The sequence below is a fragment of the Glycine max genome, chromosome 15 (genome assembly GCF_000004515.6).
Source record: "Glycine max cultivar Williams 82 chromosome 15, Glycine_max_v4.0, whole genome shotgun sequence".
NCBI lineage: Eukaryota > Viridiplantae > Streptophyta > Magnoliopsida > Fabales > Fabaceae > Glycine > Glycine max.
This window is the reverse complement of record NC_038251.2, coordinates 14,909,368-14,934,291: the sequence shown is the minus strand read 5'-3', so window position 1 is coordinate 14,934,291 and position 24,924 is coordinate 14,909,368. Positions and strand designations below refer to the sequence as shown.

The window sequence follows — 24,924 nt, the reverse complement described above, 5'->3', positions numbered from 1 at the left end:
AAGTAACAACATGCAGTGGGACCCATTTGCCATAACAACCATTGACCTGCTCCTTCCCTTGCCCCCACTTTCCATTACTCAATGCTAAAGTTATATCATTATTATTCCAACTCCACATGCTTCTCTGTCTGGGGCCCTCACACTTTGACTTTTTGCCCCAAACACCGTCCTTTCTTTCAACAAAAGGAATCTAATCTTTCATCTTAGATCTCCCAACAAAATACTTGCCAGCTCCATCCTTCAACCAATTCAACTCTAACTTCAAATCAATAATTAAAGGTAAATACTAATTGGTTAAAAAATTAAAAAATAATTTTTTTTATTAAAATTAAAATGTGTAAAATTATCTCTCTATCACTTTTTTTTCTTTAGTTCTTAGCGGTTAGCAAAATCCCATGAAAAAATAAATGCCTCTTTTGAAATAAAGAATTAATAATTTGCATAAAAGAAAAACAGATGAGATCACTATAATTTCATTTTTTCGAGACCTGTACTAACTTTACTTTGGGTCAAATTTACACAAAAGTCCTCGTCAACATAAGAGACTCCGTCAAAGACCACAACGCAAATGTTGGCTTTCATAGTTTCATTCCCTCTTTTTTCCGTCCACGAACCGAACCTCGTTCGCATCCGCCGTTACCGTCACGATCCGACGGTCATCTAACGTCCCCCGTCAGGTTTCCGAAACGACGACGTTGATTACTCAACTCTCTTAATGGCCGAAACTAACGCCGGCAGCGGCAGTTAACGGAAGAACGTGACGGTGCTCACCCTCGTAAGTCACTATTAGCATCTTGGGGTTATCTTGCGCTCGCTCCACGTGCTTCCTCGCCGGACACCCTCTCACGGTGCTGCACTTGTAGTACCCTCTGCCAATTCCAAACCCATAATTAAATATCAGTAATTATCACTCAAATTAAACCAAATTAAGCACAAAACATAGTATATACAATCCCTTATATGCTTGGTTATATTTTATATTGTTCATTAAATAAAAAAGACAAATGCTAATGGATTCTCTTGACAAATTAATTATAAAAGATTAAATTATTCATTTGGTTATTTGATTCATGATTCTTATTTTTTTAATTTAAAAATAATCTTTTTAATCTTTATCATTTACATTTTAATTCCTTTTAATTCTTATAATTTTAAAAATAATATTTTTAGTAATTTTATCATTCTTATATTTTTAATTCCTATAATTTCAAATTATAAAAATTAAAAATAAAATAAAATATAAATTAAAAAAAAAATACTTTTAAACTACAAGTATTACAAATATAAAAATCATAAAACTATAAACACATTATAAAAATATTATAAAAATATTTATACGAGGATGTACAAAATAGGTTGACCTAGTCCTCTGACCTTTACCGTAAATATTTACTCATTTTAATTACTTAAATGACATGTCAAATATTCAAAGTAACTATAGAAGTGAAATTTCAATTTCAATTCAACATTACTAAAAACAAATTAATTAAACATCATTTTTTTATAAAAAAGAAAGAACTTGGAGATCTGCATTTGACTTTGACGGATTCAAAGTGATGATAGAATAAGGGAATAGAATAATACCGAGGGTAAGGTGAACCCTTGATCGGTTTTTGACCGTATTTTCTCCACGAGTACTCGTCCGATGGGATATCGGCGATCTTGGAGCTTACCGCCGGCACACGAATCGTTCGTTTCACGCGTGATTTCCTGGGAGGCAAAATTAATTAAAATCAGTTTCTTGGTGTTGTTTTTAATTAATTATTTTTGAAGGGTGTTTGGGGGGGAAAAACAAACCTTTTCTTGGAGCAGTGGCAGGAGGGTTTGGTGGAGAGCGCGGCGGCAGCGTCGCGGCACTTTTTCCGGTGGGCGGAGGAGAGAGGTGGCTTGGCGGCGGAGGGAGGGAGGAAAGGGCCGATCTTGCCGTCGGAGACGCTGGCGTCGTTGGTGACGGAGGACGTGAAGGAGGAGGAGGAGGTGGTGGAGAGGGTCAAAGTCTCGTCTTTGTTGCTGGGTTTTGAGTTTAGAATGGTGGGCTTCACGAAATCTAAACTGAACCCTTGTTGGGTTTCTGGTTGAGGCTGAAGACTTGTTTGGGTTTGGGTTTGGGTTTGGGCTTGGGCTTGGGCTTGGGGTGGAGAGCGGCGGAAGCGGGCGTGGCCGGTGCGGTTGAGAAGGTTGATGACTTGTTTGAAGTTGGAGACGGTGAAGTCGGTGATTTGGGAGCAGTGGAGGTTGTTGGGATTGGTATTGAGAAGAGGAGAAGAAGAAGAATTGGAATTAGAAGAGGTTGGAGAAAGGAGTCGAATGAGATGCTCCATGCTCTTTAATCCAGCGGAAGCAGCTTCCTCCATCCTCGTTCTCGGAACAACATCTATCATATCCAATGCCATCATAGAAAAAGAAGAGGGAAAAGAAACAACAGGGTTTGGGTATGAGGCTGTGGGGGAGAGAGGTATAAAAGAGAGAAAAGGGGTTGGAAAGTCAAAGAGGTTTCGTGGATCCAAGGCCCAAGATAGGTTTGCAACACGACAAAGCAAAGAGTTACTGTGAAGGTCCAAAAGAGGTGTTGGTGGTGGGGCCCACACTTCCCCTGCTTTTCAAGGATTTTTTACCCATAATTATTAATGATATGGGTGAGTTTGAAAAAATATTTCATCCCTTCTCCCCTAACATGGAATAAAGTGGAGTGGGCAACGACCAAAATATCATAAGAGCATTTTTTTTACGGGAGATCTCAGAACTCACCTTTGGGTAAACTCTATAATGTCACATTATTTTTTAAATTTTTACTCATTTTTTGAGATTTTAAATTATTTTTTTATCCTACTAGGAACTCAAAATTTAACATTTATTTATAAATTATTTTAAAACAATAAAAAAAAATAATTATATATTTTTTAATTTCAAAAAAAATTATAATGTAAATACAAAATTTATTAATAATTAAAATATTGATTTATTAATATAATTTAAATTTATTATAATACATAAAATTGATTGAAAAAAATTCAAACATTGAAAAAATTGATCCGCTACATTAACGTCCAAAAACAATTTGAAAACACTACAATAACGGTGAAAAAAATGGCAAAAAAATTATTGTGCATGATACAAATAGAAAAAAAAAATAGTGTATGATAGACAAAAAAAAATATTCTTTTTGAGAAAAACACACCAAAATAACAAAAGATCATTATGGATAACAATGAGGTAAATACTTCTATCCATCTTAAAAGTGCAGATCTTTATAAATTAATTCTGATCAAAAATTTCAATTTAATTTTTAAATATATGAAAAATATAATAAATAAGTTATGTGGATAATTTAATGATAAATTATTTTTAAACTTTACAAATTTGTCACTATATTACATTTTCAAGAAGAAATTGGTTATTTATTCTTATAATCTCTATCCTGTGCAATATATTTTGTTAGTTTTTCCTTTTTCGGAATCCAACGTACTTGAACAACTAAGCACTCCAAACTGGCAACTTATAGCATTCACATTGCTGCAACTCAAAATAGTTGCTTCTAAAGGGATTCGTATGTACACATGATTCATTTTTTTCTAAATATAAGCAACTTTATGTAATAAATCCCAACAATGAAACAATTATGTTTTGTTACTTCCAATAAGTCCCACCAATTTTTTTTTATCATTATATTTTATTAATTATTTCTTTATTAATTTATAACTATTTTATTTAAAAATTAATTAAACTTTTAAAATTAAAAAAAGTAACTAACTTCATATAAATGGCGCTACATAAAAAAGATGATAAAAGTTACATAATTAAAATAATAACTAATTTTGCTAGTAATATCACGGATTCATACAGAAAGAATTTTCGTTTAGATATGTTGAATGAAAACAAATTAAAGTAGAATTTATGAATTTTTTTAATAATGAAATGAAACAAATTTTAGAGATTTTACTTGTGTAAAAAAAATTATAATGCACTTCATTTATATTGCAAAATTTCTAACGGCTAGAAAAACATTAATGGCTACAACTGTATGCTTTAATATTAAAATACATAAAAATAATATTATAATAATCATTTTTGGTTTTTTTTAATTAAATTTATTATGGGTAATAATATTGGTTCAGGAAGCAATTGTTGTCTCCCTAGCAATTGAACGTAAACACGTATAGTGAAAGCAAATTTTTTTCTCAATCCTTTTTTATTATAGATTTTCTCATTATTATTATTATTATTATTATTATTATTATTATTATTATTATTATTATTATTATTATTATTATTATTATTATTATTTATATATATATATATACACATATATTTAATTATATGTTACTTTTCTAATTTAATTTCTTTAATGAAAAGAATTGCTTAATTTAGAATATAAAACTATACAGCAGGATAAAAAATTTGTTCAGATGAAACAGGTCCGGACAAATGCACATGGTATCATTTGAATCTGCGTACTGATATTATATATATTGCATGATTCTGAATTGTTTTGAGGTAATACTTATTCATGATTTTTATTATAAATTTTGTTAATTTATCATATTATGAGGTATCAAAATAATAGTTAATATTTTAATTAATTACTTAAATAACACATATTAAATAATTTTACTCATCTTAAATATTAAGAATTTAATTCAAGTACACTGTAATAATTTTTTTAGTGATATTTAATTATAAATTATCATATATAATAAATTTATTAATTTTATAATAATTATTTTAAAAGTTATATGTATAATTATTTTTAATTAATTAATACTAATAAAGTCCTTACTTAAACTAAAATCTTAAACGTATATATTAACCAAACCTTCATATAGATCCAAATCTATACATATGTAAGTTCTTAATAAATAATTCAATACTGCTAAACATTTTTCTATTAAAAATGCAAGTTGTTGATACTATTTTTCTTTTTGACGAAAAAGTTCTTAATACTATTCAATAGTACTTTAATTTAAGGACGAAGCCTCTGTTCATAAAGACATAAGCTCTGCATTTCCATTCTTTACAAAGACGACAGTCAACGCTGTAAAAGGTGATGTGCTACTTTCCTTATCGTCGCCCAACCTAAACCCAAAGCTATGGTTATACACACCCATCATTTTTTTCTGCATACTTTTTGGATGGATAAATAAATTTTAGCTTTTTTTATTATATATTTAACATATATGATAAGAAATAAAAATATCAAACTTTTATTTAAATTTTTTTTCTTATATTAAAAATATAAAAACAGTTAATACTTCGATACTTATTTTTAAAAATAATTTAAAACATTTATATAATATATTTAAATCTAACACACTTCACATTTACATGCATATTTGATTTTACTTTAAATTCTTCAAAATCACATTGAAATATCAGTTAATATGACTTTAAATATGTGTTTATATATTTTATTTTACATTAAATAATTTATTAAGAGTTAAAACAATTATAGTTTATACTTAATCTTACAATGAATAACAATTTTATACTGAGTTTTGTTATTGATTTTTAAAATAAAAACATTCAAACATAAATTGTATTACTTTAAAAATAATTTTAACTAAAATCAATTCAATTCAAAATCAACTTAGTCAACACTTATCTAAACACACACATAATTAAAAGTTTAATAAATCTATTATATGTTTAAATATGTTTTCTTATTCCTATCAAATACATAAATCAACTAATGTGCTATTGTGTCTATTGTTTACATAAAAATATTTTTTTATCTTAATCATTTTTATTTTTATCATTTTTATCCTCTAGTTTTATTTTTTAACTAAATTTTTACTAAATTTGATTATTTTTTAATCAATGTCTCGGTAACCTACTTATTACACCCGAAAGAAAAATTAATATGAAGTTGTTTGGCGAGTAGGGCAATGCAATAAATCACATTCTAATATATTAGTAGGACTCCACAAGAGAAGAGAAAAAAGATAGAGAGAAAATGAGATAAAATAAGCAATATAAATTCAAAAGATAGATAAAAGAAAGTAAATATGAAAAATAATAAATATTTCCCTATTATTATAAAATGACAAATACTTTAGGAAAAAAATAAAATGATAATTATTTCAAAATATAGGAAGTATTTTAAAAAAAAATATATAGGAAGTAGTTAATTTTTAAAATTTCCTTTTACATGTTTTGAGAAACATTTCTCTTATAAATTAAAGAAGTTATGCAAGCATTATTTTCGTCTAAGATAAGTAAAGTCTAGCAAGAAAATTATTTTCACCAAGAATTAATTTTAGGTAATATTTGAACGATTCAACCTTAATTTTATTATATTAACCATGTGTATCAAATCATTTCGTTAAAAAAAAGTTATGTTTAGTTAACATTTAATTAAATAAATATTGTTTTCGTTATTTTTATTAATCATTTATTTTATTTTATTTTATTTAACTTTAAATTAAATATCATTTATTGATTTTAACATTACTACTGAATTTAATAAGAGAAACAAAATCTAATAAAGGCTTATTTAATTGGTAATATCCTACAAACCTACACCTATAACATAAAAGGGTTTTCCTCATAAGCTAAAATACCAAATTTTAACCGTACTAAGCACTATATATGTGATAATTAATGTGTGGATCTTATCTTTTTATATAGAAAATTTGTGGATCTTATTAAGATATTAAGATAGGTAAGCATATTATACTAGTAAAATTTTATTGTTCAATATATGCCCACATGGGTAATAGAAATAATTGTGCAACTATCTCATCGAATGCTTCGCATTTGCATCCTTTTCCTTTTGTCCTTCTGTTTATGGTTGACCGTGCCTTTGATAAGTATTGCTGTAAAAGCAAACAGCAAGTCATGGGACTTTAATTTTTTAAATTAAGCAAGGATTCTCAATACGATTATAAAAGTAAACTATATGCTAGCTAGCATTAATGATTCACAGCATGAAACGACGTAAAATGGATCACTCCTTTTGATTTTTTTGCAAGGTCAAAGGCTCAAAGCCAATTTGGCCAGCCACAACACCATTGGAAAGATAAACGTTATGATGATGTTTACTAAAAAGAAAAAAGACAAATGATACTATGTGTTCTTGGGATATTAATATTGAGATGTATAAAATTATACTTTTTTATATTTTTTATAATTTTCATAATAATTTTTTTTTAATTTTTTAATCAATATTTTAAGAAGAAGAATCTAAAAAAATGTTCAAAGTAACATTTTTTGTTAGTTCAGTGCATGGAGCCATGGAGACATTTTTTTTTCTTTCAAAAACCCGGAATTAAAATAACAAATTTCCTAAGATAAGTTTTTAAGGTTAATTTAGATTTCAATTTTTAAAAAATAAAAAATTATCAAAAAATCTATCATACTTTATTTTTTTAATGCAACATTTTTTATAAACTTCTATTTTAATTATTTAAAATTAAACTAAATAACTTATCCTTAAGATAAAAGGACACCAAACAACACACGTTAGACACGATTTGAAGACTAGAAGAATTTATTCTATGTGCTAGTAATATGCTCCATGCACCACATAAATTATAGTATTTAGTATATAAAATGAAAAGGATATATAATAATATTGCGAAGAACAAGTGAGGCCCAGTTCAATTAAATTAGACAAAACGAAGGTTCGGTTTTGACATTCATTATGCTTTCTTTTTTCTAATTTGACATTAATAATGTGTTCAACGTTTTTTAGTGCAACTACGTAAGCTCTCCACATCCACACACAAAAGTAAAAGCATTTGAATTTTGCAAAGCAACATGGTCACAGGAATAATCCACCACCGTTGGATGAGTCCCCGATGATCCAACGGCCACGCATAGGGTGGCTGCGGTAGTTGACCTAAGATTAGAATTGAATAATAATGGAAAAAAGCACATGATGCCAATTGGAGTTTGGGTCAAAGCCACCAGGATACAGTAACAGCCAACAAGGTCGTCCCAAATTGGTTTTTCTAACTCATTGATATTTCAAACCAATTCATATTTAGTTGTGTCTAGCTCAGCAAACACAAGTTTTCAACACTTTTGTTCATAATATATTTTTGTGTGTTCGTTGACTTATGGGCTTGGTGAACTTGTTATTGTAAACAATCTAGAAACTAATTGAAGAGGAAAAGAAAAAAGCTAGGGAGAAAGGTCAATGACAATCAAATGTCCCATTTCTCTCAAATACGGGTGGAAGTGCATAAGTTAAACTAGATTTTATATGGTTTGATTTTGTCTCACTTCACAAATCAAACGTAAAAGTTTAACCTATTTATTTAATATAATCCTCTTTTTAATGTTTGAATTTAGTTATGTCTGACCTAACTTATTTATTTATTTAAAATCTATTTTAAAGTTAAAGGTGAAAATAGGTAAAAAGATATTTGCCAGATTACATTTTTCACATTAGAAGTTACTTTTAAATTAAAAGTTATTTGATAAAAAAAATTTAAAACTTTAATTTTAGACACAAACAATTTGCTTCAGCGGTCTTCCACCAACAACATAGTATTTGGAGTAGAAATTTTGGAGGGAGATTCTCAACCGCTTAAGATACATCATCCATCTGTGAATTTTCTCAAAATTATGCACCACCTACAAATACTCCAAAAGTTGGCTTACATATCAGCCACAAACAAAAATCCTACCACTTGAATGTATCCTCGTCTTACAAAATTCATTATAAATTCTCTATTAATGCAATTAGGTCCATTCCTGTCCGATAAGATCACTTAGGAAGTCTAGTTATGCCTTAAATATGTGGCAAAATAAACAATAATAGAGCATAGGCTTTACACTCAATCTAACAACAACAAAACCACACTTCCACATTCACTAGAACCTGTTTGCGTGCAAAAATCATAAAAATAATAGAAAACTGTAAATCACATGGGGTCAGTTCCATTTGGAAATAGACACTTAAATCTACAATCCCAAAAGAAATGATACAGATTCAAAACATAATTTGACCAGCAGTTCACACAAGACAAAACTACTACAATAAGCAGATAACACACTCTTCACCTAAAAAAATTTCATTCCACACTTAATGCCATGACACTACTAGGCATCAAGCGCAAGTGAAACTACATTTTAAGCATACAAAGGCAGGGAAACGAGAAGATCATCCAACTCACACACCATATACTCAGATAGCAAGCAAATAGATTATTCAACAACATATTTTCCTGCACTTTAACTCTCCGTGATATGAATCTATCAAGGTGCAATGATTTTAAATATCTTTTGTAACGGATGAAAGACTCATTAATAAGAGAAAAAATAAAATAAATAGATAAATATTTTTCAAAGCTTAATCATAAAATTGAAAGCTAAAAATAGTTCAACTAATTTAGAATTCAATCCAAGAATTATCTTATTTCTATCATTTTGAAGATAAAATCAACAAAGAAGAAAATAATTTAAAAAACACAATAATCATAACACTTTATACCCAAGATGCAGGGGTGAGAGTTTATTTAGATAAAGACAATTACTATTTACACCTCTTCTTTTACTATTACACCCTTATACCTTTTCTTTTCCTAAATTATCCTCACTTCCTTGTTGTGACAAATTTTCAAATGCCCCTTTTCACTCTAGAATGAAATTTTCAGATTCTACTCTTCCCGCACCAAGTTCTTCCAACTCTACATTGTCTCTCTCGCAAGTAACTTCTTTGTTGCAAATTCTTTCGACGAATAAAAAAACCCTCATCCAATATTTGGTAGTTACGTTGGAGAATTAAACACCAAAATGGGAAGGTGTCTCCTTCCATACATCTGCACATGCAGATGTATGTTGAGGTGTTTGGCAAGTGTACCAAATCGCTCTAAGTAGTAACCTCGGAAGTCCGAGTATCGTTTCCACAGGGATTTTATTGCACTTTATCGAATACTCTTCAATTTGTAAGTAAGAAGTAAATGGTAAAGGCAGGGATAGGCGCAAGAATAGATTGCTACTACTAGATCAAATAGTTTAGACAAATAATTGATAGAAATGCCAAGACCGGACAAACCCAATTGGCCTACGATGCACGTAAATATGATATTTATTATCAATGCAATTGTATTAGTTCTACCCACATCTATTAATTTTACTTGCCCCTGATGCCTCACGATGATAAGCCTATTTTAACTACCTATCTCCCAAATGCCTTTGTGAAGATTCAATAATTAAAATGCATTAAGGTTAAATTCTAGATGTTACTAAATGCGTGGGCATTGAGTTATCATTCTATGCCTAGCAATGCTAACCCGATGATCCTTTTCTTAAGATGTTCTATTAGGCATTACCCTTTCCCAAGCGTATAACCCCTAAAACTGATGCATGCATTAATTCTTAAATCCTTATTAGGAAATACCCTCTCCCGAGCGAATAAAACCCAAAAGAAATTCAAGAAATAAATGCAAGATTAAAAGGAAAGAATTAGAACATAAAAACCTGGAATGAATCCTTTTTGCATTGATAACTCTTGAAGTACACCATGCATCGTTTGCTTTTTAGGCCTGTCAGGCCCTAGCTAGGAGATTAGCCACTCATGGCCATTGAGAGGTTTACAACTGGGGGTGAAAGAAAGAATGGGGGTAATAAAAACAAAGCATATAGAGAGAAAAGGGAGAGCTCAGGCTTGGAATGCTGAGAGAAGTGCTCTGAGGCGAGGTGTGTTGTTTCCCTTGGACTAACTCTCTATTAATAGCTGCTGAAGTGGGCTTTGGGCCTTCGTAAGCGCGCTTAGCGCGTTTAGATCGTGCGCTTAGCGCGCGCTGCAGGCTTAGACTGTGTTTCTGTTGGATCACGCGCTTAGCGTGTGGCTCGCGCTTAGCGCGTGTAACGGATTATGCATCTTCGAGCTTAACGCCTCGCTTAGCGCCTGTGCTGCTTTGCTCGCTTAGTGCGTGACGCGCGCTTAGCGCGCGTGCTGGGCTGGGCCTGCTTCAGACTTCTTCTTTTTCTTCACTTCCTATTGCCTTTTTGCTTAATGTAACTTCAATTTTCGTATCTGCAACCAAAAATTCAATTTAATTAATTTTCTAACTTTTAATCACAAATAACTACTAAATAATTAATTTCAGACCAATATTTGACTAATTTTCTATTATTAATTCACAATTATTTAACAGTTATCAAAATCCCCCAAATTAAACTTTGCTTGTCCCCAAGCAAACCAAAAATAAAAGCAAGAAAATTCTCAAGCAAGTTCTTAAATGTTCCAACACTGTCAATGGCTTCAGTTCCTCCTTCTTTCACTTGTCCTTTTTGCATCTGTCAACATCTCAAAATGAAAGCATCAAAACACAAGAGTTGAATTAGTTAGTCATCTGAAACTCAGTCAAATTTGGCTTGCCTTACTTTCCTCACAAGGCTGGTGTTTCCCTCTGCTCACAAGTGTCTGGTTTAGTGTTTGCAATTCAATAACAACCTGCACGTAAGACTCCAAAGTTTTGCATTTCATCTCAGTTAAAGTTATCTTTAGTTACCTTTGGTGGATCACTAAGGACTTTATTGGCTTGTATCGGGGCCTGGCTTACAAAAAATCATGGTTTTTCTTGGAAATTCAAATTTAAGATTATAAGAGAGAAAAATTTCCAATTCTGCCTAGGCCTTTTTACTTAGCCCTTTTACTTCCCCACAACACTTTTCTTTTGACACCTCTCTTGCTCTTTTGTTTCTGCCCTTTATTAAATTCTTTTCATTTTTCATTTTTTTTCTTTTTTTTTTTGAAATTGGGCCTACAGTTTGTAAAAGGTGTCTTACTTTGTGTGATGTACTATTTTCTTGGCTACCTATTTCCCAAAATCCCCTAAATTAAGACCTTTATAACCCATTTTTGCTCTCTTAAAATCCTAAAAGGTCAGGATTCTCGTTTAATTGGCTCAAGGGTTAATTCAAAATAATCAGTTGGCTCAATCATGGGTGCAAGGGGTAAAATTATGTTGGGTTGGCTTTTTGGCTAAGTAGGTAAACAAACAAACATGGCCTTGATCATATCCACCTTAAGTAACTATTCTAACAATCTAAGAATGATGCAAAACCAAGAACTTAAAAACAGGCGTTTTCTCTCACAATTAAGTTCACACTCTCACCGGGACTTAAGCAAGTATTCGGCGTACCAGTTATGACCTTGTTCCATCAAGCTAACCTTTTCCACTATGTGCTATTCATGTTCCATTTCTTGACCTGACTTGTGCTTTCAGAACCAATGTTTCTCCAAGGATCAATAGCATCTCAAGTGTTGAACCTTTCAGAACAAGCTAAAGAATTATGACTGCTCGAGTTATCATGCACTTATTACTCAGAAAACACATACTGAAATACTAATATTATTACTACTACCTCTTTTTAATTACCAAACAGACTACATAAAACATAAAAACATAAAACATAAAAGAAAACATAAAACATAAAAGAAAACATAAAAACATAAAAGAAAACATCAAAACATAAAATCAGTTGTCTCCGCCCAAGTCTGCCCATGGGCCCCAATCAGCGCCAGCCATGTCAGCCATGAGGTCTTCATCAACTGCAGGATCCTCAGTAGCGGCGGCTCCAGAAGGCTCTTCCCCCCTATCAGTGGAGGGCTGGTCTCCTGGCCAGGCAACCTGTTGACGATAGGCCTCTAGAGTTGTGAGGGGCGGATCCATCTGCAGATGTAGGGACAAGCGATGCAAGTCCTGGATGATGATCTGCTGACCCTGGTACAAGGACCTGAGCATCTGTCCATGCATGTCCGGAGGTGCTGAGGTGGATGGAAGTGGAGGTCGTGGTCTCTTGGAAGAAGGTTGAGAAGGAGGCTGGGATGGAAGAGGACCCTCAGATGCCGACGCTGAAGCTCTGGTGCGTGTGCGGCGGGTCCCCTGAAATGTGATAGATGGATCGACGGGGTTCCAGCAGTTCTTCTTAATGTAAGCAAGGTTGATCACAAGACTGAGTGACTAAAAAATCAGGGTATCAGAGACAACCCCCTGAATCTCACACAGTGCTGTGATCAACGCTGGAAACTCGAGCCTGAAAGTGCTGGACTGGGCGATCTAACTGATCTAAAGAGAAATGAGGCTGCCCACGTCCAGGTCCATCTTCATCACCAAGCCATATATGAGTCGGGCCCTGTCAACATTAATATCAAAAGTGTGAGAAGTAGGAACGAGGTTAAAATAAGAGAGAACACTCCATGTCTGAGCGAGTGTCGTCAAATCCTTCCGCAGCACCTTCCAGGGGGCTCCATCAACATTTAGAACAAATCATCCCCCTGGAGTACACAAGGCAGAGAGGATGGCGTCGTGATCTAGAGGAGTGCGGAGATACTGAGAGTAAGTTGGATACTCTTCCCCATCTGCCAGGACTATCAGGGTGTCAAGGAAATCGTTAATCATCTCAACATCGAATCTGACCACCTGTCCTCGAACCCTGGAAAACTTCGGACTGCGGTCCTTGGATCATATAGGTTGGAGTAAAACTCCTTCACCAGAGCAACATCAATCCACTTCTCTGGAAGTCGGGTCAGAACCTGGTCCCATCTGCGCCTCTGGAGTTCCTGGAGGAACTCATCAAACATCCCGGGTGTGAGCTCGACATTCCTCTCCGAAAGGATGTTCCAGAGCTGAATGTTGTCCTGATATCTGTGCCATGCAATCTCTGAAGTGAAACGGGAAGAGTCCCAATTAGACGCTTCCCTGGGTGTGGGCACGGCTCGGCGTTTGCAGGAGGCCATCTGAAACAAAAACAAGAAACAGCAGAAACAAACTGCAGTTAGTAAACAGAGGGGGTGCAAAAAGAAATCAAAATAGGGGTGCAGTTAGTAAAGAAGGGGTGTGCAAAAAGTAAGGCGCGAAGGCTGATGGGCCCTAAGGCCCAACCTCGCGCTTAGCGCCTTCCTGCTGGTGACGGTGACACGCGCTTAGCGCTTCTGGCACGCGCTTAGCGCGTTCACTGATGTTGAAGAGTGCGCTTAGCGCGGCAGTGCCCGCTAAGCGCGTGCTTCGTTTTCTTCTATTACTTGTTGTGGCTTAGCGCGCTCCTCCTTCCCTTTTTCCATGCTGCCTGTTCTCGCTAAGCCTCTGTGTAGGGCTTAGCGTAATGGTACCTGCAAGATATTACAGCAATAGTCCAGATTCCAAGTCTCACCTATTTTTGTGCAATCTGGGCGCTTAGCGCGCGGACGCGAGCTAAGCACGTAGCTTCGTGTAGCCCACTTCAGTTTTGCTATTGGCACCCCTCCTATTGTTGTCTTCACATGTTGGGCCTTTGCTTTTTGCACCTCGTGTTTCCTATTTGCACCTGTTGGGCTTTTTTTTTACATAGAATGAAGATAACTACATTTTTACAAAATATGTTGGGTTGCCTCCCAACCAGCGCTTAGTTTATTGTCTTTAGCTCGACAGTAGGCCTTCTCAAGGGTCATTTAAGTAGATGATGGTCGTCAATCGCTCTAGTTGTCCTCCGTTATAAGGCTTCAAGCGCTGTCCATTGATGATCCATTTCTTATCAAAGTTCTCTTCTCTAGGGTCCACCAATTCTACTGCTCTGTGAGGTCTGACTTCTTTGATTATGAATGGCCCTGACCAATTGGACTTCAGCTTACTTGGGAATAGCCTTAGCCTTGAGTTAACGAGTAATACCTGCTGCCCTGGCTGGAATTCTTTCCTTTGTAGCTTCTTGTCATGATATGCCTTTGTCTTTTGCTTGTAAATTTTGGATGACTCGTAGGCATTCAGTCTCATCTCTTCTAATTCCAGCAGTTGTAGCTTCCTCTTTTCCCCGCATGCGTTGTTGTCAAAGTTGAGCAACTTGAGAGCCCAATATGCCTTGTGCTCCAGCTCTACTGGTAAATGACATGCCTTCCCATATACTAGCTGAAATGGTGATAAGCCGATGGGAGTCTTGAACGCTGTCCTATAGGCCCAGAGAGTATCATCGAGCTTCAAGGCCCAATCCTTTCTTGATGATGCAACTGTCTTTTCCAGGATTCGCTTGAGCTCCCTGTTAGAAATTTCTGCTTGGCCATTCGTCTGAGTGTGATAAGGTGTGGCCACCTTGTGTCGGACATTATAGTGCTCCAGGACTTTCTTCAACTGATTGTTGCAGAAGTGCGTTCCCCCATCACTAATCAAGGCTCGTGGGACTCCGAAATGGGAAAAAATGTTCTTCTTCAGAAATTTGATCACTACCCTGGCATCGTCCTTCAGCGTGGCTATGGCTTCCACCCATTTGGAGACGTAATCCACAGCTACCAAGATGTAGACATTCCTGTATGATGAAGGAAGAGGCCCCATGAAGTCTATGCCCCAACTATCAAAGATCTCTACCTCCATGATATTCTGCAAAGGCATCTCATTTCTTCGAGATATCCCCCTTGTTCTCTGACATTTATCACAACAATGCACAAACTCGTGAGCATCTTTAAAAATAAAGGGCTAGAAAAAACTTGATTGTAGCACTTTTGCTGTTGTTCTATCCTCGCTGTGATGTATGCCATAGGGTGAACTGTGGCAGTGCCAAAGAATGCTTCGTGCTTCCTCCTTTGTGACGCATCTCCTTAATAAATTATTTGCTCCCGCCTTGAACAAATGAGGATCATCCCACACATATAAGCGTGCATCGTGCAAAAATTTCTTCCTCTGACTCCAATTAAACTCCTCTGGGATGATTCCCATGGCTTTGTAGTTAGCCATGTCTGCAAACCAAGGTCTAGCGGTAACCTGCAAAAGAAACTCATCAGGAAATTCACCTTTTACCTCTGGTTCTTCCTTGGTGACTTCTTCATTCTTTAATCGAGATAGATGATCAGCTACCACATTCTCGGATCCTTTCTTGTCCTTAATAATGATGTCAAACTCTTGTAATAGCATGACCCATCTAATCAACCTCAGCTTTGAGTCTGTTTTGGCGAGCAGGTGCTTGATGGCAGCATGATCTGTGAAAATGGTGACCCTCGACCCTATCTAGTATGACCTAAACTTCTCCAAGGCAAAGACAATGGCTAGCATCTCCTTTTCTGTGGTTGCATAATTCAACTGTGCTTCATTCAGGACCTTGCTAGCATAATAGATGGTGTGAAATACCTTGTCGTGCCTCTGTCCCAAAACTGCTCCTACTGCATAATCACTAGCATCACACATTAGTTCAAAATCTTTATTCCAGTCGGGTGCAATCATTACCGGTGCAGTGGTGAGCTTATTTTTCAGTGTCTGAAATGCTGCTGAACATTCTTCATCAAACTTAAAAATCATGTCTTTATTCAGCAGATTGCTTAAGGGCCTGGCAATCTTCGAGAAATCCTTGATAAACCTCCTATAGAAACCTGCATGCCCTAAGAAACTTCTAACCCCTTTAACATTCAGTGGTGGTGGCAGCTTCTCGATGACGTCTATCTTCGCCCGATCAACCTCAATCCCTCTAGCTGAGATCTTGTGGCCTAGGACTATGCCCTCTCGAACCATAAAATGACACTTTTCCCAATTCAGTACCAAGTTAGTCTCTACGCACCTCTGAAGTACCATTTCTAGGTTCCTCAAACAGCTGTCAAATGAGGGTCCAAAAACCGAGAAGTCGTCCATAAATACCTCGATGCTTTTCTCCACCATGTCTGAAAAAATGGTCAGCATGCACCTCTGAAATGTGGCTGGTACATTACATAACCCGAATGACATCCTTCTGTAAGCAAAGACGCCAAAGGGGCATGTAAAGACCGTCTTCTCCTGATCTATGGGGTCTACCGCGATCTGGTTGTATCCCGAGTATCCATCCAAGAAACAGTAGTATGCCTGCCCTGCAAGTCTCTCCAGCATCTGATCCATGAAAGGTAAGGGGAAATGGTCCTTCCGTGTAGCTTCATTCAGCTTGTGATAGTCAATACACATTCGCCAGCCAGTGACTGTTCGTGTTGGTATCAAGTCATTCCTCTCATTTTGTACCACTGTCATTCCACCTTTCTTGGGAACCACCTGTACTGGGCTTACCCAAGCGTTGTCAGAGATGGGGTATATGAGCCCAACCTCCAAGAGCTTGAGTACCTCTTTTCTTACCTCTTCCTTCATTGTTGGATTCAGCCGCCTCTGGGGTTGTCAGACTGGCTTGTAGTCCTCTTCCATCATTATCCTGTGCATGCAGTAAGCAGGGCTAATTCCCTTGAGATCCGATGTGTGCCATCCAATTGATTCCCTGTGTTTCTTGAGGACATCTACTAACCTGTTTTCCTCCTCTGTTGTGAGTACGTTACTGATCACTACAGGTTTATCTTCCTCCAAGAACACATACTTCAGATGATCGGGCAATATCTTCAACTCTATCTTCTTCTTCTCGGACGGAACTTCCTTTTCTAGAGTCTCAAATCTGGCTTCTCCCTTAGGAATACTGTCTTGTCAATCCAAGTCTTCCAAGCAAGCCTTTAGATCTTCTTCCTCTTCACTGGTTAGACAGTCTAAAGCATTTACCATTGCTTTCCCCAGCGAAGACTGTGGTGTCTCGAGAATACTGACATCTTCCTTATCAATCTCCTCCATTCTAAAGCACTTCCAACCCTCCTATGGGTACTTTATTGCCTTGAAAAGGTCAAAGGTGATCTTCTGATTGTCAATACTCACCTCCAAGTTCCCATTCCCCATATCCACCACACAGTTGGCAATCAGCATGAAGGGTCTGCCTAAGATAAGGGGAATCTCTGTGTCTTCTTCGATATCCATGATAACAAAGTCCACCGGAAAAGTGAAGTGGTGTACCTTGACCAGGACATCTTCTACCACCCTGTATGGTCTTGTGATCGAGCGGTCTGCCAGTTGAAGTGTCATCTTGGTGGGATCTATCTTCAAATTCCTGATTCTTCTGCACATTGACAAGGGCATTAGATTGATACTTGCTCCTAGATCAATGAGGGCCTTGTTTACCTCTTCCTTTCCTATGGTGCACGGGATGGTAACACTTCCGGGGTCCTTAAACTTCTTGGGTAGCTTCCTCTGTATTATTGCACTACAGTTGCCCCCTACCACAATATTCTCATTGTCAATATACTTCCCCTTCTTGGTGAGGATGTCCTTCATAAATTTGGAGTAGAGGGGCATCTGCTGTAAGGCTTCCCCGAATGGCATGGTGATTTCCAGTCCTTTGAATATTTCCAAGAAACGTCAGAAGTAATGTTCCTTGTTCTTCTTGGTGGGTACCATAGGATATGGGAGATCCTGTGGTAGGGCTGGTGGTTCTTCCTTCTTGGCTTCCTTTGCTCTCTGGCTCTTGGTCTTAGGTGGTGATGCCACCTTCTCTTCTTCTTTTGTTCTATCTTCTTCTGGCGTCTCTGTCTTCTCTTCCTCTGGTCGGTCTTCTTCTTCAACCTTACCCTCCTCATGCGCTCTTCTCTGCCCTCGAGTCAGCACTGCCTTGCATTCTTCCTTCGGGTTTTTCTCCGTATTAGCCCCAAAAGTTCTAGTGGGCCGTTCGGCTTTGTCTTGTGCCAATTGCCCATTTGAACTTCCAGATTCCGAATGGCTGCGTCCGTGCTCTTTTGATGTGATCTTGTCTCCTGGATGAATTGCAGCAACAATTCCTCTATGTTGGTGGGCTTTTCTTGCTGATTCGGACCTTGGCTAGGGAGCTGGTATGGCGGTTGGTATGGTTGTTGGTTCCTTTGCTCCTTATATTGATTTCCGTGATTCCTCCACCCTGAGCTTAGAGTGAAGTTTCTTCCTTGATTGAATCCCGGTGGCCCGTGATTGAATCCTGTTGAATTTCCCTGGTTGTAGCCCTAGAATCCGTGACGATTCGGTATGCCCATATAATTTACTTCGCGAGATGAGTCTTGTTGGCTTACACATTGTCCAGGCTCATGGGTTCCTCCGCATGTGGGGCATCCTTCTACCTACAAAACAGAAGAGTGGGATGAACTTACCGCTTGTAATTGTTGAGGCAGCTTGCTGAGGGTTTCGGTAAGGGCTTCTATCTGCCTCGTCAACAGCTTGTTTTGTGCCAAAGTTGTGTCCTGCGTGTTGAGTTCCAAGAGGCTTCTTTTCGTGGGAACATAGGTACGATCACGAAGGATTTCTTGATCGCTAGCCGCCATGTTCTCAATGAGCTCCATCGCTTCTTCGGGAGTCTTCAGTTTGATCTTCCCTCCTGCGGATGCATCTAGTAGCTTTTTTATTGAGGCCGCAAGCCATCGATGAATATGTTTAGCAGTACTGGCTCGCTATATCCGTGTGTCGGTGTTTTCCTTAGCAATCCGTGGAAACGGTCTAATGCTTCGCTAAGGGATTCATTCGGGAATTGATGGAAAGAAGAGATCTCCATCTTTCCTTCTGCGGTCTTTGACTCTAGGAATTACTTCTTTAAGAATTTTTGCACTACTTCTTCCCAGGTTCTTAAGTTGTTACCTTTAAAGGAGTGCAACCATCATTTTGCCTCTCCTGCTAGGGAAAAGGAGAAGAGGTTAAGGCGTATCGCATCTTCTGGGACTCCAGCAATTTTAACGGTGTTGCATATTTCTATGTATGAGGCTAGATGCACATATGGATCTTCACTTGGAAGACCATGGAAGAGGTTCCCTTGGATTAACTGAATAAGAGATTGCGGATAGGAGATGTTGGCTGCTTGAACCTCCGGCCTTGCAATACTTGTGAAAAACTGAGGAGTGGCGGTATTAGAGAAGTCCTCTAGTGTGACTCTTCGTGCCGGTTCCCCGTCCATCTGAGTGTGATTTGGAGAAAGAGGAGGTGAGGTGTAACTGCTTCCTTCTGTGTCTTGCTCCCTTCTTCTTCTTGCAGTGTTGTTACGCCGACAAGTAGCTTCAATTTCTAAGTTAATAGGGACAACGTCTCCAGATGCAGTTCTACCTCGCATAAAAACAAAAAGGCACTACCCGTGCAATTTATGGGAGAAAGAAATAATAGAAGAGAAAGAATACTAAAAGAATAAGCCAAGAAAAGAAAAGTTGGGCTTACAAACTGATATAGTATGGCAATTAAGTGCGAAAATAAAATCCCCGGCAACGGCGCCAAAAACTTGTTGAGGTGTTTGACAAGTGCACCAAATCGCTCTAAGTAGTAACCTCGGAAGTCCGAGTATCGTTTCCACAGGGATTTTATTGCACTTTATCGAATACTCTTCAATTTGTAAGTAAGAAGTAAATGGTAAAGGCAGGGATAGGCGCAAGAATAGATTGTTACTACTAGATCAAATAGTTTAGACAAATAATTGATAGAAATGCCAAGACCGGACAAACCCAATTGGCCTACGATGCACGTAAATATGATATTTATTATCAATGCAATTGTATTAGTTCTACCCACATCTATTAATTTTACTTGTCCCTGATGCCTCACGATGATAAGCCTATTTTAACTACCTATCTCCCAAATGCCTTTGCGAAGATTCAATAATTAAAGTGCATTAAGGTTAAATTCTAGATGTTACTAAATGCGTGGACATTGAGTTATCATTCTATGCCTAGCAATGCTAACCCGATGATCCTTTTCTTAAGATGTTCTATTAGGTGTTACCATTTCCCAAGCGTATAACCCCTAAAACTGATGCATGCATTAATTCTTAAATCCTTACTAGGAAATACCCTCTCCCGAGCGAATAAAACCCAAAAGAAATTCAAGAAATAAATGCAAGATTAAAAGGAAAGAATTAGAACATAAAAACCTGGAATGAATCCTTTTTGCATTGATAACTCTTGAAGTACACCATACATCGTTGGCTTTTTAGGCCTGCCAAGCCCTAGCTAGGGGATTAGCTACTCATGGTCATTGAGAGCTTTACAACTGGGGGTGAAAGAAAGAATGGGGGTAATAAAAACAAAGAATATAGAGAGAAAAGGGAGAGCTCAGGCTTGGAATGCTGAGAGAAGTGCTCTGAGGCGAGGTGTGTTGTTTCCCTTGGACTGACTCTCTATTTATAGCTGCTGAAGTGGGCTTTGAGTCTTCGTAAGCGCGCTTAGCGCGACACCTCGCGCTTAGCGCATTCAGATCGCGCGCTGCAGGCTTAGAGTGTGTTTCTGTTGGATCGCGCGCTTAGCGTGTGGCTCGCGCTTAGCGCGTGTAACGGATTATGCATCTTCGAGCTTAACGCCTGTGCTGCTTTGCTTGCTTAGCGCGTGACGTGCACTTAGCGCGCGTGCTGGGCTAGGCCTGCTTCAGACTTCTTCTTTTTCTTCACTTCCTGTTACCTTTTTGCTTAATGTAACTTCAATTTTCGTATCTGAAACCAAAAATTCAATTTAATTAATTTTCTAACATTTAATCACAAATAACTGCTAAATAATTAATTTCAGACCAATATTTGACTAATTTTCTACTATTAATTCACAATTATTTAACAGTTATCAATGTAGCACTACATTTGGACACGTGGCAGTTTTTTATTTGTCCAGCTGGTCTAAGCCTCCACCTTAATAAAAATGGGTAAACAAGCTATTTTCTTCTTTCTGTTAGGGTTTTATTTCAATTATTGAAAGTGTGTAAATTATTGTTATAATAAACCCTTTTTTATATAATTATGTTTGTTATTTATCACTAACCTTAAAAGTAAAGAAAAAGTGGTAGAAACTTTAACCGTGCCTCCCTTCTTCCCTCTTCCAAAGAGTATCCCTTCTTCTTCGCCAACTGTGCCTACTGAAACCTTTGTCACCATGTTCGCCCACACCGAAGGCCAAACACACCTCCCTTCCTGCAATTAGCAATCCTGATTTGGTTCTAACCAATTTTGAGTGTTGACGTAAAGTTGAAAAGAGAGACAAGCATAATGAAGCACCTTCCACAAATGGCACACTACTCATTTACTATTATGTTCATTTATGCTTTTAGAAACATCAAGTGACTTGTTAATAAGGAGAAGACCAACAACAAATATTTCAATATTTTCGACCTCTTTGGCGCGCACCCTTCTCGCGAGAGTTCTTTCCCATTCACGTGTTATATATACACTTCATTTTCCAGATTAAACCCACCACCAACATTTCACAACCCCTTTTGCCTCCCTTTCAATTCACTTACATATTCCACCCTTTTCGCTTCAACCACCATGATCAAAGGAAAAGACATTTACGAAGTTGTGGCAGCACTTGTGCCTCTCTACGTGGCTTTGATCTTAGGCTATGGCTCCGTCCATTGGTGGAAGATATTCACCCCAGAACAGTGCAATGACATAAACCGTTTTGTGTCAGTTTTTGCAGTACCCTTCCATTCCATTTCATATCATCCAACAACCCTTACACCATGAACTTCAGGTTCTTAGCTGCGGACTCACTTCAAAAGTTTGTGATTTTGGTCGCACTTTTCCTATGCACCACTTTCACGAAGTGGGGTAGCATTGACTGGTCCATCACACTATTCTCACTCTCCACTCTCCCCAAACATTCATCATGGGGGTCCCTCTTTTGAAGCCATGTATGGAGAATTCATACACGCCCTCATAATCCAAATCGTGGTCTTGCAAAGTGTCATTTGGTACACTCTTTTGTTGTTCCTTTTTTAATATAGAGGTGCCAAGCTTTTCATTTCAAATCAATTCCCTAAGACTGCAGATGCAATTTCAACCCTAAGGGTTGATTCAAACGTTGGCTCTCTCAATGGTAGAGAGCCATTGCAAACTGATGCAGAAATTGCAGAAGATGGACAACTTCATGTGATAGTGAGGAACATGTCACGTTCCACGTCGATGGTTTCACCAAGGACATCAAATCTTACCGGGGTTGAGATATTTTCGGTGACTTCTTCTAGAGAAGTACCAAGCCAAAGAGCTTCAAGTTTTATTGTCACAAATTAAATTTGTACCCACCAACTAGTACTACTTTTGAAGGTGGTGCTTCTGGTTTTGAAGAATGGATGATGTTGAATAACAACAAGCATGAGAAGAGGTTTTCAAGGAGCAAGAATACTGTTAGTGATGATTTGGTAATTTCTCCGTCTCCAAAACCAATAAAGTTTTTAGGGTCTAACAGTGGTGGCCAAAGAAACAAAGACATGAAAAACGGTGCAACTATTAACAAGGATAAGGGGTTACACGTGTTTGTTTGGAGCTCAACTTCGTCGCCAACTTCTGATGTTAATTATACGAAACATGGAGTGAATAGAGTTGGTTCCGCTGACTTTGGCACCATTGAATCTTCCAAGGTTGTTGATTTATACCACACGAAACTGCTTCCTCAAAAGGTAATTTAATCTCACTATCTAACTATGTATTTGTCTTTTGCCCTTGAATCTTGGTTAAAGCATATAGCTCTATGCATTTAGAGTAATGATATACTATTAACATTTCATAACCCTAGAACACTTTGTTAATATTTACTATTTTTCTTGTTATATTATATCATTTATCATATTTATACAATTTCCCCCCTTTTAGATATGTACGAGCAGATGATGGGTGTCTGCCCATATTTTGCATACTTTAATGTTATACTAGACGTAGACATAACACTATTGAGTTGCACTGATTTAATTGAATATTTAAAATATCATTTTAATATGTAATGGGTTCAAAACATTGGCCCCGCTAAACAAAAAAAAAAAAAGAATATTAAATGCCTATTAATTTTTGTTTTAAAAAACATTTTCTTAGATAATTTCACACTATTCGATATTTAATATCTCATTCAAAATCTATTAAATTTATAAATTGCTTTCAAAATCAAAAAGGTAGTTGAGAGATGTTTTGCATCCTATTCTTTTATTTTCTTCAAATGTTTAGGGGACAAACTTTTATAAAACAGATATATGCTCAGAGGACAAACACTTTCAAATAGATGTACACAAGGAATAAATAATTTTTTTTTAAAATATATGTTTGAAAATAACAAACAAACAAGACATAAAACTGTGCTTTATTGTGCTTTATTTTTCAAAAAAAATATAAATCAATTTTCAAAAATTAATTTTTAGAAAGTATATAAGATCGTGAGGAAAGACGTGAGTGGAAGTGTATGAGTAATACAAAACTTAAAAAAAAATAGAAAACAAAAACAATTTAGAAATGATCTGGTATTTTTAATTTTAAATACTTAAAAAGAGATATTATTTTTAAACTATTTTTATCAAATAATTATTTATATTAAAAGAAACCTTTCAAAAATAGATCAATAGCAAGTAGACCTAAGTAGCTAGTTCGTCAAATTGGGTGTGTTCGTCCTTCCTGGAACTTCCATTGAATTAATGGATATACTTTAAGTGGCATGAAGAAATATATAGTAATTAACCAAGATGTTGAAATTGATTCCATTGCAGTTTCTCCTTTAAGTAGTATGAAGAAATAGCAATATTAACCTCATTAATTTTCATATGGAAAAACAGCAATGACACAAATTTAAATGATAAGTTTTAAATTGTGATTTTGGTTCCATACTGTTACCATGTCAATTGTCTCGCAATTGTAATGTGATAGAATTTGTGATTAATACTTTAAATTGATTTAAACTATAGCATTTTACTTTGCAGCTGTGCATGAACTTGAAATTGAGGGAGCCAAACTTCCTGTAATGGGGAGCCAGAAGGAGGTTAGCATTGAAGAAGACAATGCAAACAAAAAGCAACAAATCCCACGTGTTAGTGTCATGATATATAAAACCTTATCCTCACCATGGTTTGGAGGAATCTAATAAGAAACCCTAATACCTGGGCGAGTGTTTTGGGCCTCGTTTGGTCTCTCATATTTTTTTAGGTATTTTTCCTATCTCTTTGCACCGTAATTTTTTTATATATATTACCATGTTGGGTGTTCTATATATTACCATTCATCAATCCGTGTTGCTTGTGAGCAGGTGGAACATCAAGACGCCTACTATTGTAGCAAAATCCATTAAAATAATGTCTAATACGGGGCTGGGAATGGCAATGTTCACTCTAGGTACATTTTCAAGAATTATAATGTTTGAATATTAAAACCACTGCATTTTTTTTATTATCATGCTTCAAAGTTTAAAACAAATTCAATGTTCACCTGATCATTTATTGTTTCTTA

The 24,924-nt window shown here is 36.3% G+C and overlaps 2 protein-coding genes and 1 pseudogene across 2 annotated transcripts; 1 reads left to right on the top strand and 2 right to left on the bottom strand.

The window, feature by feature from the left end:
* Positions 1–416: 416 nt before the first annotated feature.
* Positions 417–2,420, bottom strand: WRKY42 (WRKY transcription factor 42). The gene is made up of 3 exons (NM_001361376.1): positions 1,798–2,420; positions 1,585–1,710; positions 417–869 (listed from the first exon to the last, which is right to left on the bottom strand). The coding sequence occupies exons 1-3, from the start codon at positions 2,394–2,396 to the stop codon at positions 713–715; spliced, it is 882 nt and encodes a 293-aa protein (NP_001348305.1). The 5' UTR covers positions 2,397–2,420; the 3' UTR covers positions 417–712.
* Positions 2,421–17,504: 15,084 nt separating this feature from the next.
* Positions 17,505–18,065, bottom strand: LOC102668854 (uncharacterized). The gene has a single exon (XM_006598328.1). It carries the CDS (start codon positions 18,063–18,065, stop codon positions 17,505–17,507), a length of 561 nt encoding a protein of 186 aa, XP_006598391.1.
* Positions 18,066–21,990: 3,925 nt separating this feature from the next.
* Positions 21,991–24,924, top strand: part of LOC100794514 (auxin efflux carrier component 2-like) — a 4,476-nt pseudogene continuing 1,542 nt past the window's right edge.